Consider the following 23,674-nt stretch of genomic DNA (forward strand, 5'->3'; position numbering starts at 1 on the left):
GATATTAATAATGCTGCCATGAACATTACATAAAAGTTTTTTGTAGGCATAAGCTTTCAGATACCTTGGCTATATACCTGGGACCGTAACTGCTGACAACTATGTTGAAAATCTTAAGGAACTGCCAGACTGTTTTCCAAATCGACCACACAATTTCATGCTGTTTCCGGCCCGGTACTAGAGTTCCAATTCCTCAACAGCTTCATTAACACTTGTTATTATCCATCTTTTTTTTTTTTTATTATTATTATAGTCTTCCTAGTGAGTGTGAAATGATATCTTGTTGTGTTTTGATTTGCATTTCCTTAGTAACTAATGAGGTTGAGCAATTTTTAAAAGATTTTATTTATTTATTTGACAGATCACAAGTAGGCAGAGAGGCAGGCAGAGAGAGGGGACGGGGAAGCAGGCTCCCTGCTGAGCAGTGCCCGACAAGGGGCTCGATCCCAGGACCCTGAGATCACAACCTGAACTGAAGGCAGAGGATCAACCCACTGAGCCACCCAGGCGCCCCGAGGTTGAGCAATTTTTTATGTGATTATTAGTCATTTGTATATTTTCTTTAGAGAAAGGTCTGTTCAGATTATTTTTTCACTTTTAATTGGGTTATTTGTCTATTATTACTGAATTGTAAGAGTTCTTTGTATAACTTGGATACTAGACCCTTATCATATGTACTGTGGTATACAAATATTTTCTCCCATTCTGGAGGTTGCCACTTTAATATCTTTAGAGTATCCTTTGAAGCGCAAAAATTTTCAATTGTGATGAAGTCCAGTTCATGTCTTCATTTGGTTGCTTATGCTTTCAGTGTCATATCTAAGAAACTGTTGCTAATTCAAGGTCATGAAGATTTCCCATCTGTGTTTTCTTCTAAGAGTTCTATGGTTTTAGCTCTTATATTTGGGTCTTGGATCCATTTGGAGGATCCGTGAGGTGGGGAAGGGGGTTCACCTTCATTCTTTTGCAGAAAGCTATGGAGTCGTCTTGGCACCATTTGTTGAAAAAAACTCTTCTTTCCCCAATGAATTACCTTGCCACGCTTGTTGAAAATCAACTGAACATAGATACATGGGTTTATTTCTGGATTCTCAACCTGTTCCCTTGGTCCAGATGTCTATTCTTGTGCCAGTACACAGAGACTGATTACTATAGCTTTGTACTAAGTTTTTAAATGGGGGAAAGTCTTCCAACTTTTTTCTTGTTTTTAAAGATTGCTTTTGCTGTTCTAGGTCCCTTACATTTCCATGTGAATTTTAAGAGCAAGTTATCAATTTCTTCCAAACCCCTCCAAAAAACACTCCCCGCAATGCAGCTAGAATTGTGACAGGGATCACCTGGACTCTGAAGATCAATTTGGGGAGCGTTGTCATCTGAACAATATTGTTTTCCAATTAATGAACATGGAATGTTTTGTAGTTTTCAGTGTACAAGACTTGCACTTCTTTTGTTAAATTTATTCCTAATTATTTTATTCTTTTTGATGCTATCATGTATGGAATTATTATCAGTATATAGAATTATATACTGATATTTGTATGTTGATCCTGTATCCTGCAACCTGATTTTTGTATATTGATTTTTGTATATTGGTCTTGTATCCTGCAACATTGTGGAACTTATTAGTTCTAATAATGTGTGTGTGTGTGTGTGTGTGTGTGTGTGTCTCCTTAGGATCTTCTATCTACAAGATCATATCACTTGCAAGTAGAGATCATATTACTTTTTCCTTCCAATATGTATGCCTTCTATATATATGTCCTTACCTAACTGACCTCATTAGAATTTCCAGTACAATACAGAATGGAAATTGAGGTCTTCTTTTAAAATACAGGCATTTACAGCTGTAAATTTCCATCTAAACATTGTTTTAGCTGCGTTCTATAAGTTTTGATATGTTGTGTCTTTGTTTACATTTGCCTCAAGTCATTTAAAATTTTTCCTTGTGATTTCTTCTTTTTCCTATGTTTATTAGGAACATATTGTGCAATTTCCACATATTTGTGAACTTCCCAGGGTTTTTTTCCTTGTTGTTGTAGTTGGTTTCTGTTATTCCGTTATGGTTAAAGTACATATTTTGTATGATTTTATTCCTTTTTTAAAAAAGATTTTTATTTATTTGAGAGAGAGCAATAATGAGAGAGATCACAGAGAGAGAGGAAGAAGGAGAAGAAGACTCACCACTGAGCAGGGAGCCCGATGTTGGGCAGAATCCCAAGACCCTGAGATCATGACCTGAGCTGGAGGAGGACACTTAACTGACTGAGCTACCCAGGTGCCCCGATTTTATTTCTTTTAAACTTATTAAGGCTCATTTTATGGCCTAACATAGGTCTGCTTGGGAGAATGTTTCATGCGTATTTGAGGAGAATAGGTATGCTTCTGTGTAGTTGGTTCACGGTGTTGTTCAAGTCTATTTCCTTACTGATCCACTGTTTAGTTGTCTTATTCATTATTGAAAGTGGGGTTTTTAATTTAATTTAATTTTTTATTTTTTTAAAGATTTTATTTATTTATTTGACAGACAGAGATCACAAGTAGGCAGAGAGGCAGGCAGAAAGAGAGAGGAGGAAGCAGGTTCCCTGCTGAGCAGAGAGCCCGATGCGGGGCTCGATCCCAGGACCCTGGGATCATGACCTGAGCTGAAGGCAGAGCCTTTCACCCACTGAGCCACCCAGGTGCCCCAAAAGTGGTTTTTTTTTTTTTTTTAAGATTTTATTATGTGAGAGAGTGAGAGCGAGAGAGAGAGCAAGCAAGCGCATAAGCAGGGGGAGTGGGAGAGGGAGAAGCAGACTCCCTGCTGAGCACGGAGCCCTGTGTGGGGCTTGACCTGAGCTGAAGGCAGATGCTTCACAGACTGAGCCACCCAGGAGCCCCTGAAAGTGGGGTATTGAAGTTGAATACTATTTTTGTTGAATTATCTATTTCCCCCGTCAGTTCTATCAGTTTTTACTTGTTAAATTTTAGGGCCCATTTTTAGGTGCATATATTTATAATTGTTACACCTCTGGTTGGATTGACCTTTTTTTCATTATAAAAATCTCCTTTTTTGTCACTAGTAACAATATTTTAGCAATCTTAAAAACATCTTTTTTTTTAAAAGATTTATTTATTTGAGAGGGGGAGGGATAAAAAGAGAGAGAGAGAGCGAGCATGATCAGGGGTAGGGTCAGAGAGAGAAGCAGACTCCCCAATGAGCAGGGAACCTTACTTGGGGCTTGATCCCAGGACCCTGAGGTCATGACCGGAGCCAAAGTCAGATGCTTAACTGACTGAGCCACCCAGGCATCCCAGAAACATCTATTTTATATGTCTTCATACACAGTTGTAGATTATTACAGAATTATTGTCACATCCAATAACTGACATAGCACAGTTCAACATAATGAGTAAGTAGCAATCTTAGAAATAGCTTTTTTTTTTTTTTTAAGTGGAGTCCATGCCCAGCATGGGGCCCAACACAGCTTAAACTCATGACCCTGGGATCAAGACCTGAGTTGAAATCGAGTTGGATGCTTAAGTGACTGAGCCACCCAAGTGCCTCTTAGAAATGGCTTTTTAACATGAGTCTTTTTTTTTTAAACATGAGTCTTGAGACAATGCTGTAATTGAGCAATCTCCAATAGAGATTGGAATCATATCCATATACCAAAATAACAGTTTTCTCAACCTTCTGAGCAAGTGGGACTCTAGAAACCTCTTTTATATTTGTGTCTTTAACATTTCTCTGCATGTATTACAGACCTATAAGCACATACATCTGTTCACAGAAGTAAATCTTGACAAGCCTGGAGTGTACACAGAAATATGTTTTCTTTTTACATGTGTGTTTAATCAGTTTTTCTGTATACAATACCAATTGTTCAACACATACACCCAATTAAATTATATCTTTCTCAATTTTCTGAGAAAGTGTCATTCTTAGAAACATTTTTATAAGTGTATTTAAATACTTTTCTAACCTGTATTACAGAAACACATTTATTAAAATACTGTTTTCAACCTGCCAACCATGAAAGAATCATACAAACTTCCTTTTTTCACATATCTAGTGACAATTTTTCTTGTCTGTTTTGTCCGATAAATTCTATGATGTCCCATATTAAAGTCTGTTTTGTCTGACACAGCCATTCTAGCTTTCCTTTGGTTATTGTTTACACAGAATCTCTTTTCCCATTTCAACCTATTTGTCTTTGGAATCTAAAGTGTGTCCCTTGTAGAAAGCAGATTGTTGGATCATGCTTTTAAATCCATTTTGCCAATCTCTGACTTTTAATTGAAGTGTTTAATTCGTTTGCATGCAATGTAATTACTGGGAAGATAGGGTTTGCTCTTTGTTTTTCATATGTCATGTCATTTTCGTTCTTCTGTTCCTCCCTTGTTGTCTTCTTTTGTGTTGAATAGATATTGTAGTACCATTTTAATTCCCTTGTCATTTCTTTTACTATATATTTTTGAGCTTTTACCTTTGCTGTTTCTTCCAGGTTACCATTATCATCTTAATTTATAACAATGTAGTTCAGATTAACTAAATGTCAGTAGCATACAAAAACTTTGATCCTTTGCAACTAAGTTACCTTTTTTCTCTTTTGTGCTCTTATCCTCATAAAATTTAAGTCCTTATACATTGTGTTCTCCTCAGTACATATTTACAGTTACTGATTTATACAGTTGTCTTTTAATTCAGATAGGAGAAAGAAGTTATAAGCATCAAATACATTTATACTGTCTTTTATATTTACCTATATAATTACTTGTACTAGGGCTCTTTATTTGTGCATGTGGATTTGAGTTTCTGGCTAGTGTCCTTTCCTTTCAGTCTGAAGGACTCTCTGTAGTAGTTATCACAGATCAGTTATCTCAGTGATGAGTTCTGTTTTCATTTATCTGGGCAATTTCTTCATTTTTGAAGGATAGTTGTTCTGCATAAAGATTTGTTGGTTGACATCTCTTTTTTCTTTTCTTTTTTTAAATAAAAATTTTTATTTTTGCTTTAACATATAATGTATTATTAGCCCCAGGGGTACAGGTCTGTGAATTGCCAGGTTTACACACTTCACAGCACTCACCATAGCACATACCTTCCCCAATATCCATAAGCGCCCCCCCCACAAACCCTCGGTTTGTTTTGTGAGATTAAGAGTCTCTTACGATTTGTCTCCCTTTTCTTTCTTTTTTAAAAAGGATTTTATTTATTAATTTGAGAGAGAGAGTGTGTACAAGAACAGGGGAAGGGGTAGAAGGAGAAGCAGATGCCCGGGCCTCGATCCCAGGACCCTGAGATCATGACCTGAGCTGAAGTCAGATGCTTAACCAACTGAGCCACCTAGGTGCCCTGACATCTCTTTTTTCTGTCAGTTCATTGTATATGTTATCCCACTGCTTTCTGCCCTCCATGGTTTCTGATGGGAAATCTACTTGGAGTTTGTTGAGCTTTTAGGATGTGTCAATTAATTTTTTTAAATAAAATTTGGGACGTTTCAGCCATATTTGATACTTCAGATATTCTCACTGCTCCTTCTCCCACCTTCCCTTGTTTTTCCTGGGACTCCCATTATACGTATGTTGACATGCATGATGGTATCTGAGTCTCTGTTTATTTTCTCCATAATTTTAATTTCTGTTCCTCAGACTGGATGACATCAAATGACCTACCTTCAGGTTCACTGATTCTTTATTTTTTAAAAGTATGTTCAAATCTGACTCTGAGCCTGTCTAGTTAAAATTTTTATTTAGTTATTAGCTATTTAAGCCTCTAAAAATTTTTATTTATTTATTTGAGAAAGAAAGTGAGCAAGAGAGAGAGTGCAGGTGGGGCAGAGGGAGAGGCAGAGGGTGAAGCAGACTCCCCGGTGAGCAGGGAGCCTGATGTGGCCTCGATCCCAGAACCCTGGGATCATGACCTGAGCCGAAGGCAGATGCTTAATGACTGAGCCACCCAGGCACTCCCGTTATAGTTTTCAATACCAGAATTTCTTTCTATATATATATTTGAACCCCTTTATTGATATTCTCTATCTGGTGAAGCATGTTCCATACTTTTCTTTAATTATTTGGACATGGTTTCCATAATTTTTTAAAATTATTTTTCCCCCAGTTTTATTGATATAATTGACATATCAAATTGTATAATTTTAAAGTGTACAACATAATGATTTGATGTATGTTATATTTCACAGTGATTACACAATAAATTAGTCAACATTTATCACTTCACATAACTGCAATTTTTTCCCTTGTGATAACTTTAAAGATTTACTCTCTTAGCAACTTTTGAATATAGTGTACACTATTGTTAACTAGAGTCATTGTGCTGTACAGTACATCCTCAGAACTTTTTTGTCTTACTAGGAATGTGTACTTTTTGACCACGTTCACCTAATTCCCCTATCCCCTACCTCCTGCCTCTGGCAACTCCAGATCTGATCTACCTCCTACCTCTGGCAACCCCACATCTGATCTCTGTTTCTGTGAGTTTCTCTGAGTTTAAATTTCACATAAAAGCGAGATCATACACCATTTTTCTTTCTCTATATGACTTATTTCACTTAACCTAATGCCCTCTGATTCCACCCATGTTGTTGCAAATGTCAGGATTTCTTTCCTTTTTATGGCTGAATAGTATTCTATTCACATTTTCTTTATTCATTCAGTGATGGATGTTCAAGTTGTTTCCATGTCTTGGCTATTGTAAATAATGCTGTGGTATATACAGGGGTGTACATGTCTCTTTGGTATAGCATTTTTGTTTCCTTTGAATATCCAGAAGTGGAATTGCTGGATCATATGGTAGCTGTGTTTTTAATTGCTTGAGGAAGCTCTGTACTGGCTGCACCAATTTATATTTCTACCAACAGTGCACAAGGGTCCTCTTTTCTCCACCTCCTCACCATCATTTGTTACTGCTTATCTTTTTGATGGCAGCCATTCTAATAGATGTGAGGTGATCTCTCACTGTGAATTTGATTTGCATTTTCCTAATGATTAGTGATATTGAGTACCTTTTGGCCATTTGGATACCTTCTTTGGGAAAATGTCTATTCAGGTCCTTTGCCCATTTTAAATAGGATTATTTATGTTCTATCTATCTATTTCTCTAGCTCTATCTATCTATTTCTCAACTCATGTTGAGTAGCATGAGTTTCTTTTTTTTTTTTTTAAGATTATTTATTTATTTGACAGACAGAGATCACAAGTAGGCAGAGAGGCAGAGAGAGGGGAAGGGAAGAAGGCTCCCTGTTGAGCAGAGAGCCTGATGCAGGGCTCGATCCCAGGACCCTGGGATCATGACCCAAGCCAAAGGCAGAGGCTTTAACCCCCTGAACTACCCAGGTGCTCCGAGTAGCATGAGTTTCTTATATATTTTGGATATGAACCCCTTATCTGATGTATGTTTTGCAAATACTTTTACTCATGGCCTTACTCAGTTTCTTTGAATACATATTAGAAGGCTGATTTAAACTTTTTGTTTAACAAGTCAAATGTCTGGGATGCCTGGCTGGCTCAGTTGGAAGAACATGAGACACTTGATCTTGGGGTTGTGAGTTTGAGTTCCACATTGGGGGTAGGGATTATTAAAAAAAAAAAAAAAGTCAAACCTCTGGACTTCCCCAGGAATGGTTATTAGTGGTTGCTTTTTTGCTCATGGGCCATATTTTCTTGCATGTATTAAAATTTGTGTTGAAAACTGGATATTCTAAATAATTGATGTGGCCACTGTGGAAGTCCGATCCTCACTCTTCAGAGTCTGTTGTAATTGCTGTTTGTTGAAGTCATTCTGGTTTCTTTGTATAGTGACTTTCCTGAATTCCTTCTGCATTGTGGCCACTACAGTTTCTTTTTGGTTATTGTAATTATCATTTAATAACTGGACAGAGATGTCCTTAAATGCCTGGAACCAGTAAGTCTCCCGGTGTCTGCCCAGGGGCTCTGTGCACATACTGGGGCACACCTTCAACTCTCAGCCCGGCAGTGGACAGCTCTGCCTTAGCCTTCACTTCCTGCTTCCAAGTCAGTCGGCATGAGCTGAGGGCCTTCCCAGGGCTTTCTGGATTCCCAGGAATACATTGCAACTTCCTTTTTTTTTTTTTTAAAGATTTTATTTATTTATTTGATAGAGATCACAAACAGGCAGAGCGGCAGGCAGAGAGAGAGGAGGAAGCAGGCCCCCCCCCCCCCCCCCCCGAGCAGAGAGCCCGATGCAGGGCTCGATCCCAGGACCCTGGGATCACGACCAGAGCCAAAGGCAGAGGCCCAACCCACTGAGCCACCCAGGCACCCCACATTGCAACTTCTTAAAGCCCCTGTGAACCTCTCATCATGGCGCTTTGTCTTTTAAGGTTTTCGGTTAGTCTGTCCTTTGCTCCAGCTGTTATTTACTGCTTCAGGCAGCTGTGAAGTTAAATGCCTGTAATTGTTTCTTACAAACAGCCCAGGGGAATAGGTTTTCCTCCTGGATGAGCTCTGAGTTGGGTCAAATGCTGACATCCTTGCAAATGGGATCTTCCAGGGAACCACCACTATTTGTACCACAGGTCAAAGAATGAGTTTTCTGAAAATGAGGCCTTGAAAGAATTTCAGCCCTGTTCTGCACTTTGCAGTAGCTTCCAGGCTACTGATTTCCATGACAAGGATGGGGTCTCCTTTCTCAAGACATGGGGAGCTAATGAGTGCAGGATGGTACTACGGCAAGTTAATGCCACAAAGCTTACAATTCTTAGACACAGTTAATTTTTTTTTTTGAATTAATGTTTCCTGGTTTTCTCCAAGTCCCTAATTAATTTCCAAAGTTCTAAAAAAGTTGATTCTGATCATTTTGCTAGTTTTCCTGGGGAGAAAGATTTTATGGGGACAGGATTTTCAGAGGTGCTTCAACTACCATTTCATTGACACCTGACCATCCTTTTTTGAGAGCACTTCTGCAGTGTCTCTTTAAACTAATAATGCCTGTAATCTCTGATCTGAGACATCCCATTTTAGGAGTTTATCCTTCAGATATGATCACCATCAAATAAAGACCCTTGGCCATGGATGCTAAGTGTAGGAATGTTTGTGGTGACCACACCCCACTGAGCGCCTTTTGCTGGGGGTCTAACATGCATGTGACAGCCCAGCTACCTGTCAGAATGTCCTGCAGCTCTTATAGAACCTGAGGAATTGCCCAGAAAATAGAGCAAGTTGAAAATAGTGTGCGAAGTGGGAGCCCTTTAGTTCAGAACAAGAACCCTGTATGTCCATGTAAATAATTTCATGAACACAGAATGATTCTGGAAGGTTCCACACAAGAAGGTCAATAGTGCATGTCTCTGGGGAGCGGCTGGGTGCGAGGGGACTTACTTTTTCTCATATAATCTTTCGAACTATTGATGTTGGCTGGGAGAGTGAAGTACACTTCTCTGCAGGCCATGCCCACCACTCTCCCTCCTACAGAGTCCTTGGGACAGGAGTGGGCCTCTGGAGGGTAAAGAGCATGTGCTCTGGTCTCAGCTCTGTGGATTCACTGGGTATCCTCAGGATAGCCCTGCCCAGTGCTGGCCCTGGGCTGCCATTCAGATAGCGAGGGCCAGGAACTGGAGGCACTGGCCAGGGAACCACAGCTGTCTGGGTCAAGAGGAGAAGGTGCAACAGCATCTTTTGGGAGCCAGTGATCCTGAGAAAGAGAAAGAGCCCTACAAGGAATGTTGTGTCTGCTCAGGACTAGACGTGTGCACAGAACACAAGCTGGTGCACACAGAGGTCACCCCATGTCTGGTTGACAGTGAACCCCCTTCCACCAGCCTGGAGCATTGTTCTCTCCAGCTCAAGGGAGACTCTGCCTATGTACAGGTGCTCATGGGCAGGCAGCTTCAGCCCTCCCCAGGGATGGGGGCACAACTCCCAAGGCCCACTGCCTGCTCCCAGAGGCCCACTGCCGTCGGTCCTACCAGACTCACCCCTGATGCTCCTTCGAGGTCCTCCAGTGTTCCTCCTCTGCTCAGACACCTGAGTGGCTGGAGGGCCTCCCTGTCTGTCATGGGCAGCCTCTCTCCACTGGAAGGGAGAGGGCTGGGGAGGGCACACAGGACTCTCACGGTGACCCTGGAGCATTTTCAGGGTTGCGGGACTTTTGAAGGACTGTTTGTGACCACATCTGAAGGTGTGGGGACAGGACAATGAAGCAGAAAATCAGAGGAGGGACCCAAAGTCTTCCTCAAACCTATAATGAAGTATAAATACACTGTCAAGAAATGTAACTATCCAAAATGTTTGAAGTCCGTGAAGTAAATAGAGAAGCTCAGGCTTAGGAGACCATGTGTTTTGTGGTTTAGACCTTTTCTGAGACGGAGCTCAAACACACCTGTGTTGGGCCCTGGCACCCCTCTGTCCGTTCAACCCCTTTTCCCCCACCAGCACCGGGTCCCCCCGGGCCCCACAACAAGCTTGTGCCCTTAGTTCAGTGCTGGATGGGGAAGGGTTGGTGAGATTCACTGCCTGAATACAGATTCTGGGGCCACACGGCCCCCTGTCCCGGGGCCTGTTGCTGGGCTGGCCCCTCATCCCTTCATCTGTGCCAGGAGGAACTTTTTATGGATTCTGGCCTCTGTTTATTCTTCTTGAAAAAGCATTTTTGAAATATTGAGATAACCAAAGTCCACACAAGCCATGCTTACATTTCCAAAATCATACTGCCAGCATCTGGACTCTGTCCAAGAAGAAAATGCCAACAGCCAAGAGTGAGTCCCTCTGGGTGCCAGAAGGGCCCAGGGGACACGCAGGCTCTTGCTTGAGGTCCAGAAGCAATAGGTGGGGACCTTAGGTAATCTTGGGACATCATTCTGGGAGCAGGGGATGACACAGACATGGGAAGACAGTGGTTTCCTTGGTCCTAAGAGAAAGAGGGAGTATGTATTCCCAAGTTCCCCTCCCGCCACTGTGACTGTGGATTTTGAGATGTGGGGAAGAAGTGAGGCTTCCCAGCCCTGATTCACACCCCATCCTAATGGCTTCTGCCTCCTTTCCCCCTTTTAGGAAACAAAGCCTTGATCTGAAAATCAGCCCTCTGAGTCAGGAGATCTTAATGAGCCCTGGAGGAGGGCAGGCACTAGGTCTGGCCTCAGCCCTGGAGGAGAGGCAGAGCGGGAAGGACCAGCCGAATGACAAGCAGGCTTTAGACTGCACACGGAGGGCTAGCCTGGGTCTAAAGCAGTGAATCTTCCATGCACATCCAGCTGAAAAATAGCTACTGTTGGGTCAGCCCCAAAGGGGTTAAAGCTGGCACCGTAGCTGTACAGGGCCTCAAGTGGGGTGCGCGAACCCTGCAAGGCTTTCCATAAGAGAAGCGATGAGAGTCTCCTAGCTAGGGCATCCCCCCTGCCCCGGCCCCAAATGCCGTCATTCTGCTGAGCTTCTGGGGAACTTCGGGACAGTCCTTAGTATCTAGGTATCTCTCGCTCCAGGCTCCTACATTGGTTTTTCTTTCTTTCTGTCTTTTTTTTTTTTTAAGATTTTATTTATTTATTTGACAGAGAGAGAGGCAGGCAGAGACAGAGCGGGAAAGCAGGCTCCCTGCTGAGCAGAGAGCCTGATGCAGGACTCCATCCCAGGAACCTGAGATCATGACCTGAGCCGAAGGCAAAGGCTTAACCCACTGAGCCACCCAGGCGCCCACCACATTGGTTTTTCTGTGCCTTGAATGTACTGAGCTCTTTCCAGCTTTGGGGCTTTTGTCCTTGCTGTGCCCTCTGCCCTGCATGGACCTTGGTACCCTTACAGGATGGCTCCAACCCAGCAGCGGGCCCTCTGCTCCAGGCCCCCTTCCCAGGGAGTCTCCTGTCATCCACAAACTCGATGTTACTGCTTTTCTCATCACCAGCTCTATTTTGTCACTGGTTTACTTGTTTGCCATGTCCTGCTCCTGTGGCCCGGAGAGTAAACCCTGAGGGCAATGACTGTGTCTCGGAGAACTGGGCACATAGTAAATGTTCATTAGCTTTTAAAAATGAGTAAGTGAATGGTCCAGTTAGGAATGCAAATTTCCAGCCAGTGGTTGAAGAACCCACCAATGAGGAGCTAGGGGAAAGGATGCAGACCCAAAGAGGTGTCCCCTTCCCCTCCTAACTGTCACCTGAGTCAGACATCACAAATGTAGCCCAGTCCTTTTCATTCCAGACACGAGCTCTGTTCCTTACAGCGGGCCCTGCTGAGAGGTGGAGCCACTAGCTGAGAGGTGGTGAGAGGAAGACCAGGCTGTAAGGTACATGTTGGGAGTAGGCTGGCAGTCCATGGCTGAGGACCCGGAGGATGTTCCAAGTCAGGACGGCTTTCTGGAGGAGGTGACAGGGTGGGCACTGGGGTAGAAGGGGAAGGAGAATGGTGTGGATGGTGGGTAACCTCAAGTCGAGGTCAGAATCCAGTGGGCGTGTCCCGAAGACAGTCAAAACCCCCGTGGGGAGAGGAGGGCACTTCTTAGACTGGCTTGCCTTACCACTTGCCTGCCCCCAAGCAGCTCCCACAGCATGTCGCTGCCTGCCATCAAGCAGAATCTTCTTGGCCAGCTGGAGGGAGAGGCTGGTGGGGTGCATGGAGAGGAGTGACTTGCACCGCTGAGCACACCCACCCCGGGCTGAGACAGCATGTCAGATTCTTCCAGGTTCTTTGACAGAGAAGAGAGACTGTCCCTCCAAAGACCCATGGGTCAGCTCCCGTGATGCTGTGCTGCTGCCTGATGCAGCCTTTCCTGACACCCAGCCAGGATGGTCTTCGGTTTCTCTGATCTCCCATGCTCCCTATCCCCGTCTGCCCCAGGCAGCCTCTGTGCTTTGCTGACACCCCGGCTGGTAGGAACAAGTCTCCCTTTCTCCAGGAGCCTGTCAGCCAGCTCCAGCTTGAAGTCTTGGTTTTAGAAAAAGAACATGCGTTGTGTTAGGCTGATGACAGAGCCATTCATGTCCTTTGGAGAAAATTGGGGATGTTCTTGACAAGGATAAATGAAGAGCAATGGAGGGCATGAGCAGAGGCCAGCACGGGGCCCACGCCCTAATTAACCTTTCAGGGTGTATGGGCTGGTCGGGTTTCTGAGCACGTGCACACACGTGTGCTCACAAATGCACACGTAGGCACACACGCACACAAGTGTGCATACAACACAGGTGCACACTCATATATGGAGTGTACACGTGCAATTACATGCACACGCATGTGCCCACATAAAAAGTCACATGGGCACTCGTGCACAAAAATACTCATGTGGATCGTTGTGCTTTAAACCATGCCTGCTGTCAAGAAGTGGCTTTTGTCGCGTGAGGGGCCTTGTGGAAACCCACCTCTGTCACCCACTTCTGCCCTTCTCCACCCTGGCCTTCTCCGATGTGTGTGCTAACACTCTGTATTACCTTGAACATTCATTTTGCAGATTTCACAGGGGAAAATTGATTACTCGGGGCTTTTTGTTACCTTGAAGCGATTTGCTCCTTGTTGATGGGCTTTCCTCCTTCTTCATTTGCACGAGCCTGAGTCCCTCCCCCTCTTTCAGGCTGGATGCGGAGGCTCTGCAGGAGACACAGGGACCTTCAGGCCTTGTCCTTGTCCCATGGGTGCTGGCCTGTTCTCGAGGCCATGCAGGTGATGGTGGTGGTGTTGAGAGCTGTTTGAGGGCAGGGGCTCCCTCTGTCTTCCCCTTGACACCTCCTGCATTCACCACCCCCACAGACACTTTCAGTGGGCTCCTTATGAGTGTCTGGTTTCTGTCATGACCTATTTCCTCTGGGATAGTCACCTGTCCCAGCCCCTGCCTCCGTGGCTGGCCCCGCCCCTTCTCCCAGACCTCTCTCATACCCACCCCTATCCCCTCAAGTCTCACCAGTTTCCACTGCCCTGTGTTCCTGCCCTCCTCTCCCAGAATGCCCTCTGACTGTCCCCTCAGTCCCATGGCCCTGCTCTCCGATCGGGTCCTGATGCCGTCTCCAGGAGCAGCGAGTCCCCACACACCCATGGAGGCAGGATCTCTGGGGACCGGGCCTGGCATGTGCCTCTTCTGCACATTCTGGGAGGATTTGTTCAGGTTGAAGAGTTTCTGTCTGGGGGCACCCCCAAGCCCGACATGCTGGCCTTTTCTCCCGCCCCTGCACCTGTGGCCGCTGTGGCGGGCCGCTGAGTCCTGGGTGTAGGTGTGGGGGGCCGGTGTGGCCTCCCCGGCCTGCAGAGCCAACAGCGGGGCCAGCAAACCCCACTGCAGGGAGCTTTGGGAGGTCTTGTCCCTTGGTCTCTAGGAGGAGAAGCAAATGGGCGGATTCTTGGAAGCCATGAATCCTCTGTGGCCCCTTGAGGCATTTCCCAAAGGAGTGCATTTGTGAGACGGAAGGTGCTGATGACGGAGGACACACACACATTTACAGTCTCCTGCCGGGCTGGGCCTCTGCGGGGTAGCCCTGAGCCTGGACGCTGGGCTTGGGTGGGGCAGGACCACGGGAAGGCCGGAGCTGCAGACCCACAGCAGCCCTGAGGTGGCCAGCCAGCATGGGGGGTGGGGGGGACCACAGAAAGGACCTCAGCTGCTGCAGGGTCTCCTGGAACGTTTGGGAGGAAGCAGCTCTGTGGTGAAATACCTTTGAGAAATGCTCTACCCAGCGATCTTTCCAGGACATGGCTGCCACCGATAAGCGACAGGCCAAGGGGCTAGTGGGCTGAGAGCCAGCTTGCCTTCTGCTTGTGACCAGGCCCTCCTGGGGCAAGGGGGGCTTTTTTTCTAATTCTCATGAAGGCGGGGCAAGGACTAGAGTTTCCAGTCCTCCTTGAATCTACAAGACACGGAGAAGCCCTGGGTAGAGTCTTGTGTTCGCCCAGCGTGGATCCCAGGACGCTGTCCTCCTGTAGCCCAACAGGGGGCGCCGGCCAGAGGCCCCAAGATTCTCGGGAACCAGGCTGGCCTCAAGTTCACCCCACCCTGCTTTGCAGCCTTGAGCAGGTTCAAGCAGGTTCTCCTCACCTACGAGTCATGTGGAGGTTGTGTCCAAACTGCACTGCTTTCTGGGGCAAAGCAAACCCAGACAGCATCTCCGCCGAGGGCCCCCTGCTTGGTGCTTGTCATCATGGTGACCGACAGGCCTGTGGCCGTGTGCGATGAAGTCAGATGAAGTGGGTGGGAATGACACTCTGACAGAGCAGAGGACAGTGGTCTGGGCTGTCCAGCACTGCCCCTCCCGCACTGGAACCCGGCGCATCTCGCCTCTGCCCCCTCCCTGTAGGATGGCGTGAGGGACAGTGCTAGACCAGGTGATCTTTCCCTCTGCCCTTGCGCTGCCTCCCCAAGTGGGCCCTGATTGGCGCTCACCTTCCTCCCAGACAGCCAATCCTCTTGCCTATCTGTCCTGCTGGGGTACCTGCTCAGCATTCACTGTCCTTCTGGGGGCCCCCTCACAGGCATCTCTGCTGAAAGGCTGCCTGAGAATCAGGGCCCCCCCAATCGGAGTTGACTCTCAGCACCATCTTGTGAGAAATATCGTCACGAGTGTCCCTTTCATCTGGGGTTGGGGAGGAGGGACCGAGGCTTACAGTGGCTGTGAACTGGGCCAGGGCTGTCTGCTAATGACATAGTCCACGGGCAGCTCACGGCGAGTTCCCTGTGCTTCCTACTTTCCCACCGCCCAGACACCAACCACTCTCCTGGACACAGTGGCCTGCTGTCGCCCAAGGCCGGGGGACTGCCCAGCCTGAGGTCACGCACTTTGGAGGGCCCAGCCTCAGGGTCTCTGTTCCCTTCAGCCCCGGGACCCTGTAGGACCCAGAAATCTCACCTGAGACACGACTTCCTTGTCATCACTCCAGGGTCAGCTCCCTGGCATGGCTTCCAAACCCAGAGGCTGTATCCCCTCGGCAAAGGGAATGTTCTCTGAGGACAACCACTGCTGGTCACGCAGCCAGGCCCCTCAGTGTCCGGGCAGCCTTTCGGTGTGGCCAGTGTCCATGTCAGAGGAGTGGAAACTTTTGGGGTGCCGCTGGCAAGTGGGACCTTGCTGCTTGGGTCTGGCGGGAATATGACAGCGCTGAGCAGCCGGCTTCCTCTGCAGTGTCCGTCCATTCATCCATCCGTCCGTCCATCCGCTGCTGGCGCTTGTAGGGAGGCATGTCTGGGCTTCCTTCCGGGTGCTTCTCTTCTTACCTTTCCTCAGTAGAGCATTCTGTCTCCTTCTCTGTTCTCAGAAGGTAAATGCTGACTGCTCGCGTCACACAAAGACAGGAAAACCTCTGTTTTCCTCGCTGGCCTGGCCCAGGGTTGTCCCCCAAAGGGAAGCCTCGCTTGTGAGAAAATAATTTATTTCTTCATGAGCAGGAATTCTGAGTGTGGCCTCGCAGAAGCCTCCGTGGAGCAGTGGAAAGGGCCAGAGCGTGGCCTCAAGCAGCCCAGGTGTCACTCACTTGCCCACCCCCACACTGGTTCCTGGCCCGGCTTGCCCACTGGTGGACTCCAGGGCCATGTCCTGTGTTGGGTCACCGCGGCTCTGCCTGGTGATTTAACTTGTATGGTGGGCGACGGTCCATGCTCTGCCCACCTCTGTCCCCCCCAAGACTGGGGGTGGAGGAGACTCCGTGCGAAGGGCAACAGGACTCAGGGGAGCATGCCCAGGTCAGGGGGGGCTGCTAGGATCTGACCCCCACCCCTTTCCTGAGCAGGCAGGACCCACAGGTGCTCACGGCCAGGTTTGGGTCTTTTCTTCACCCTTCCACAGATAGCCTGGGTCCCACTGAGGGACCTCACCTGCACGGAGGTTTCCTCCCTCCGCAGAAGCAGAGGCCAGGCTGGGTGCATGAACTGTTCTCCTCACACACCCCCAACTCTCTCCAAAGGGTGTGTTCTCTCTAACTGTCCGGCACCCACCGGCGCCCTTTGCAGGAGCAGGGTCTCCCTCCGGAGAACCAGGATCTCCGTGTCCTCCCAGCCTCCACTCTAGGTACCCCAGGCTCTTCCTCGGTACCCAGGACCCCTCGGGGAATTGTGCCCTCTGGATGTGGACCCAGGACGCCTGCAGAGAGGACAGAGAGCACAGCCAGGCCAGGTGGAAGGAGGTGCACCAGTGCCTCTAGCCTTTGGGGGCCTTTCAGTGGCAAGGCTTCTCCGGGCCCTTCCGGGGAACATCCTGTTTCCCAAAGTGGTATTGAGGTAGAGAGGTGTACAGAGGTGAGGTAGCCTCCGGGGACCCCAGCCCCACCCCTGAGGGTGACGCCATCCCTGGCATTGGGTCCCCACATAGCCCACCTCACCCCTCACACACAGATCCCTGTGCGCAGGGAGGGGCAGAGGGGAGGGGCGCCTCGCGACCGGTAATGGGCGTCTGTGCAGTTAGTTATGATTAGTTCCATTCTGGGTTATACATGTCTGGTTAGTCACTCACACTCGGGGCAGGTGGCAGCTCTCCCTGAACCTGTTATCTTGTCAAGATGAAGGCAAGGGCCACAGTGCAAGGACAAGTGCCAGCTGTAGAGAGAGGCCTGGGAGGTTCCTGCCTCAGGGTGTGGGGCGTGTCATTTATTTAGGTAATGAGCCATTACCTCTGTGGTATGAGGGAGGCATCAGAAGGTTAGCTGTCCTCCCCCACTCTTCCCGCCCCCACCTTTTCCTTCAGTGGTGCCTAAAACCATTAGCGATTTGTTCTTAGAATATTATCCCCCAAAAGGGAGTGTTAAGAGGACGGTTTGCGGAGATGTAGAGGCCTGTGTGGCTTCCCCAGTGGACATCAGATAGTGCCCGACTGGTCCGAGTCCCTCGGGGATGGCATCGGCAGCTGAGGAGAACTGGGAGGGGTTCAGGCACAGCTGCCATGGAGCTTATGGGTGTGCTTGGGTACGAGCTCCACAGGGGGCAGTGGCCGCTCTGAGAGAGCTGACCGCCCCACACGCCACACTGCATCACATGGTTCCTAGTAAATGCTCTTAGCAAGGGCGTCTGAGTAAACCGTTGCCAACCCAGGCCATTTCCCAGGGGAGCTACAGCCTCTGGACAGTGTGAGCCTTTGGAAATAGAAGTTTCTAGAAGTGCTTGGTTTGTTTTGCTTCATGTTTTGCCAACCACCCTGACAGTTGTGTGTCATAAACCTTGCTTTATACCTGAAACAGTAACTGAGAGGGTCCCCTGCCTTGCCCATGACCCTGAGGGGTTGGAGACGAGCTCTGCTGGCAGAGCTGCTCTGGGTGATGAAGGGGCCGGGGGGCAGGGAGTCAGTGCAGGAAGCAGAGCCCCACTGTCGTCTCCCTCCTCCTCAGTGTCTGCTCCTGCATGGTTCCACAGGTGCCATACCGACTTTCACCCATGCCTCCGGGCAGCTAGGCCTCCCCCCTCCCACTCTCCCCAGCCCTGGCCCGACCCCAGAGCTCAGGCCTCTGAGGTCTTAGCCTCTACAAGGTCTTTGTTGTCCTTGTCAACACTCCCTGTGGGGGCACTTGGGTTCCTGCTTCTTCGAGGTCACTCAACCCAATTTAGGCCACCTTCCATCTTCCAACCAACACCTTGCAGGTTACACCTTTTAAAAAAAAGGGAGCAGGTGTTTTCGCCAGAGGGGCCTTTAGTCTTGGGCAGACGAGGAGAGGGAGGCCAAGGCCCCAGGGTCCCTGAAATGTTCCTTCTCCTGGGTCAGCTCCTCTCAGGTGTGGCCCACAGCAGCTTCGGAAGGTCCCTGAGCTCAGGTGGCTTCTGCCTGACCTGCATCATTATTTTTTTTCTTTCTCAACTTTTTCAACATAAACTGTCTTGAAGTGCGGTATGCGTACAAAAAAGCGCATGAGTCATAAGTGTAAAGCCCCGGTGATATTTCACGGTCTTAAGACATGGGTGTCCGGCCCCAGCCCCAGCAGGGCCCTCAGAGCTGGATGTGCATGGGGTCCTAATTAGAGATCCTTTCGCGTGTGGCTTTTTTAGCTGCACGTGGTTTGGTAAGACTGGTCCTTGTGGGTGGTTGACTTCGTCCGGTCTCGTGGCTGTGGGCTCCCCTGGGTGGATAAGGGCAGGGCGGGGCGGGGGACGGCCATCGAGCATATCGCTGCTATTGACGCTCCGGGTGAACCTTTTGGTGTGAATCTGTAAGCTTGTCTGGGGGTGCTGCACCCCAGGAGGAATCCCCGGGCTGGCACAGGCTCCGCTTTCCCAGGCCTGCAGGGCATCGGCTTCCCGTGTGGCTCTACCAGTTCTCGCTCCCGCCGCCCGAGGCTCGGAGTTTCCACTGGGTCCCAGCCTCACCAGCACTTGGCGTTTTCTGCCTTTTCATTGTAGCCATTCTGGTGGGTGTATGGCAGTGTCACACTGTGGTTTTAATTTCCCTTCCCTGATGACGAATGAAGTTGAGTGTTATTTCCTTTTTCTTACATTTATCACCATTTTGGAGAACGCTTTTTTTGTGAGATGCCTCTTCAACGCTCTCGCCCATTTTTTCAAAATTGGGTCTTTTGACACTTTTGACTTGGCCTGTGCGGGATACCTAAATCTACATTTGTACCTGCGCATAGAAGCACAGATACACAAACACACGCACGCACACCCATGCATTTATTCAACAGATCGGAGCAGAGCGCCCCCACGCACAAACATCACAGTCACGGGGACACAGCAGTGAGCAGGAGAGACAAAGGGCCTGCACTCACGGAGCTGGAATTCTCCCTAGAGGAGACTACCGAGGAAGTAGAGGGAATGTGTGGACTGCAGAACCCTGAGGAGAAAAGTTCAGTGTGGGAGGAAGTGCCGCAGTGGAGGTTAAACACTGAAGATCTGTCACTTAGCAGGTGACATGTCAGTAAGGACCTCTGGGAAGAGGGGAGCAGGCAGAGGGAGGGCAGGCAGGCCTGTGGGGGCTGGCACAGAGTGAGTGAGGGCTGTGTGGAAGGTGACAGGCCTCTGATGGGGGCAGGTCGCCAGGTCCCTGGGGCTCTGGCTGTCATTTCATTTGGGTCCTGGGCAGAGGAGGATGGGGTGTGATTGAGGATTGAACAAGGCCCTTGGCCGCGGGCCGCTGTCTTGAGCAGGCATGGGTGGAAGCAAGGACACTGATTTGGAGCTAGTGGATCAGTATGTCTAGCCTCCCATCCCAGGGTTCCATCTGTCCAGGGGTCTGCAGTGGTGAGGACGTCCAGGGTCACTGTCATCCCAGACTCAGGCTTCTCTGCTCTTTGCCATCCTCAGAGCATCCTTTCATGGTCACCGGATCGACACTGTTCTTGGCCTCATGTGCAGCTCACATCATCTGGGGCAGCTCTTTCCGTGGGCCTTGTCTTTCCAGAAGCCCCCAGTAGGTGTTGGCTGGCCACACCATACCTCGCTCATTCTCCATTTTCTAAAGCCAAATCTGGCAAGGTAACAAGAATCTTCTGTCAGTCCCCACAAGCCCTCCCTACAAGCTCTTACTCCCTGAGCCCAGCCCCACCCATAGCCTCAAGTGAGGGAACAGCCCCGCAGGGGTCAGCCCCCAGGATGCTCATCTCCCTGCCCCTTTGGGCACCCGGAAGGGTATAATTGTAGTCCAGATACATACATGAAGGCTGTGGTCATAACTGTGAGCAAAAGAGAAAATGCCATCTGGATCTGCAAGGATGTTTCTATTGTGGAGTCAACAGGCAGAGGGGCCCTCCTTCCTCCTGGGGAAGCATCTACCTTATTGAGGTCCTTGAGGATGCCGGTGAAATCTGTGGGTGGGAACCTGGGGGGGATGGCCCTGTGACCGAACAGGAAGGTGCCCTGGGGCTGTGTGTCAGCTCAGCCTCCTCCTCTGGGCCATACCATCTAGAGCGGCAGAGGAGAAGGCTTGCTCTTGTGCAGGGGGCAGCAGCGGTGTTAACTGCCCACACGGACTTCCTGAGACCATACTGTGGCCACCTTAGGGCCCAGATGTCCCACAGGGTTGTGGGCCAGAGCTGAGGACCACAGGGTGCTGGGCAGGCTTCCCCAAGCAGGAACCCAGGCCTCACCCCTCTTGGTGCTCTGGAGCCATCTGAAGGGATGGGGGGACAGAGAGGCCCAGGACCCCAAAGCCAGCTAGTCCCAGTGCCAAAGGTCATTGGCAGAGGCCATCATAAACTTTGTATCCTCCATCTGGTTTGAAATGCAATGCAGGGGCAGCAGGGCGAAAGGACAGAGCGAAAGCTTGGAGGGCTGATGCACTAGTGGTCTGTGGCCCTGGTCACTTCTGCCTGGTGCTCCTCCCTGCCCCGCTGTGGCAGGAGCCGCTCGAGGCTGCAGTTAACAGTGCAGGTGCTGGAGCAGTGAGAGCTGGGCTCCGGTCCTAGCAGAGAGAGTGAGCGGGTGGTGGGCAGAGCTCCAAGAGAAAGACACCTGTTTCCAACTCCCGCACCCTCTAGAGGGAGGTGGGTGAGTGAACCCTGCACAGCCCCTAATTGCACAGGACAGAAATAACCATCCACGGGACTCAGCCTGGTGGCCAATCTTGGGATGGTTAAGCGAGCAGGCAAACAAGAAGGGGGAGCTGGGAGGAAAGATGGCTGTCTCACCAGGCTGCTGGGCCGAGGGTGGGCATCCTGGGACTGGCATGGGCGCAGACAGAGCCACCTCTGCCCATCCGTGCCCCAGGGCTTGCTCATGAGCTCTCTTGGGCTTGTCTCAGCTTCTCTCTGGGCATCCCCCCCTCCTCTCCATAAGGGGCGAGCTGAGAATGTCCCCATTCCCCTCTCTAGTAGTGAGTCCCACCCCAACTTGGTCTCCCAACTCAGTCTCTTGGCTCTCCAGTTCCAGATCTCCCGGGGAGGGTGCTCTTGGTTCAGTCCATCTTTTCCATCCAGTCTCAGCACCTGGGTTGTGGTCTTCCGTGGGTGCACGATGGAGGGGGTGACCTGTCACCTGGCAGGATTCCTTTGGAGGACTGAGGCTTCTGGGGGTGGAAAGACGCCTCACTGTGCCATGTGTGCCAGGCCCGCCCCACACCATGTCTCAGATTAGTCCTCCCACAAAAGCAGCTGCCGTATCCCGTGTTCACTCAAGGAAATGGAAGAACAGAGTTCCGTATGACGCTTGAGAACAGAGTGAGCACCCCGTCAAAGGAAGCATTCAAGCCAAATGCTGGCCAAGCACCTGCTCTGTAGTGGATATCTACAATGAGGTGAGGTCGTAAAGGAGGAAGAGATGCTCGGGGGAGGAGATGGAGTCACAGCGGGGCTCCCCGCTTGCGGGATCTCACCAACACACCTGCTCGCATCCCTCACTGATCCCCTACCGACAGAGCACCCCTTCGCCTGGTGGCGCATAGGTGCCCCCAGAATCGACGGCTGGTGCCGCCGCCCGACTGACGCCACGGCCCCGGGCCCTGTACTCCCAGCGCCCCAAACCCAGCGCCAGGCCAGTGCACCTTGCCCTCGTCTCGCCCCTGGGGAGCGCCCGGCCCCCGCCCAGCCCCCGCCCCCGCCCCCGCCCCCGGCCCAGGCTCCGCCCCGTTTCTGGCCTGACCCAGCGGTCCCTCGGCCCCACCCAGACACCCCCGAGTTCTCCAGGCCAAGCCCCGCCCCCGGCCCCGCCCCGCCCCCGTCCCGCCCCGCGCAAGGCTGTGAGCAAGCCGGAGGGCAGCGGGCATGGGGAAGCCCGAGGGCGGGGTCAGGGGGCGGGAGCTTCCTCGGCGCTCCGGGAGAGGAGCGGCGGCACGCGGGGCGCTGGCAGCGCCGGGGTACAGCGCGGGGAGCGGGCAGCCAGGATGTTTCTGGAGCCCCAGGTAGGGCTGCGGCACGTGGCAGGTGCGGAGCGGCGGGTCGCGAGGCGGCGACGTGGGTGCGCACGCAGGGCAACCCCTCGGTTGCGGTAAGACCGCGGGCCGGGGGTTCTTGCGCCGCCGAGAGCTGGGGGAGAGGTGCTGACCTACGGCAATTAGTGAGACCATCCGGAACCTCTCTGGCCCTGCTCGGCTCGGAAGGAGCCTGCCCTGGGGAACCACTCCCTCTGCCTGTCCCCACGGGGGGCACCTGCTGCCAGGTGGGCGGCGCCAGGGCTCAGAATGGGTGGATGGCTCAGGCTGCCACTGCCCTTCCTGGCCTGGCTTGCTGATGCCAGTGATCATCTATGGCTGGAGGACACCTGCAAAGCTAGCGAGGGCCCCTGGGGGTTAACAGGGCCAGGGAGGCGGGAGACAGCAGCCTCAGCAGCAGGGCCACGGTGGCTGGCCTGGGACTGGCTTGTCAGGCTTGCTAGCCAGGACAGCCCTGGATCTCTTCTGAGATCTGGGGGGCACAGAACCACCTGTGGGGGTTGGGGTGGGAGAGGTGGGGGAGAGGAGGAGATCTGAGACTAAGCACTCGTGGGAGGTGTGTATGTGTGTGTGCCATGTGTGGGCGAGAGTGAGAGTATGTGAAAATGCAGGCGTGTTTATATATGGGATGTGTACGTGTGAGGGAGAGAGGGAGAGCGGGAGGGAGAGGTGTGTATGGGGGCAGGGTTGTGCCTGTGTGGGCCCACAAATGCCTGTGTATTTAAGGAGAGTGAGCTTCAGGGTGAGGCTTCAAAGAGTGTGGGCTCCAAGGTGAGGGGCAGCTTCCTTCCTGTAGGAAAAAGGAGGTGGAGAACAGGTCCTGGACTTAGTCCTGAGCATGAGGTGGGACATTGCGTTTCCATGGCTGTTTATTAGAACCCAGCCTTGGAAACGGACTGGCAGTGTGATTCGGGCACAGGGTGCTGTCCCTGTTCCCAGGCCCCTTAGCACAAAGCTGACCACACAGACCTGGG

The 23,674-nt window shown here is 50.2% G+C and overlaps 1 protein-coding gene across 2 annotated transcripts in view; it reads left to right on the forward strand.

Annotated features, from left to right (window-relative positions):
* Positions 1–23,674, forward strand: part of RASGEF1A (RasGEF domain family member 1A) — an 85,220-nt gene that overhangs the window by 30,347 nt on the left and 31,199 nt on the right. The window contains exon 1 of one of the 2 annotated variants that reach the window (XM_046027368.1): positions 22,583–22,670. The exons of the other annotated variant lie outside the window; for it this stretch is intronic. Coding sequence (XP_045883324.1) covers positions 22,653–22,670 — 18 coding nt within the window. The 5' untranslated portion in view covers positions 22,583–22,652. Of the gene's footprint in view, positions 1–22,582; positions 22,671–23,674 lie in introns of those variants that run through there. 2 annotated transcript variants of the gene reach the window in all.

Source organism: Meles meles, chromosome 13 (assembly GCF_922984935.1).
Source record: "Meles meles chromosome 13, mMelMel3.1 paternal haplotype, whole genome shotgun sequence".
Taxonomy (NCBI): domain Eukaryota; kingdom Metazoa; phylum Chordata; class Mammalia; order Carnivora; family Mustelidae; genus Meles; species Meles meles.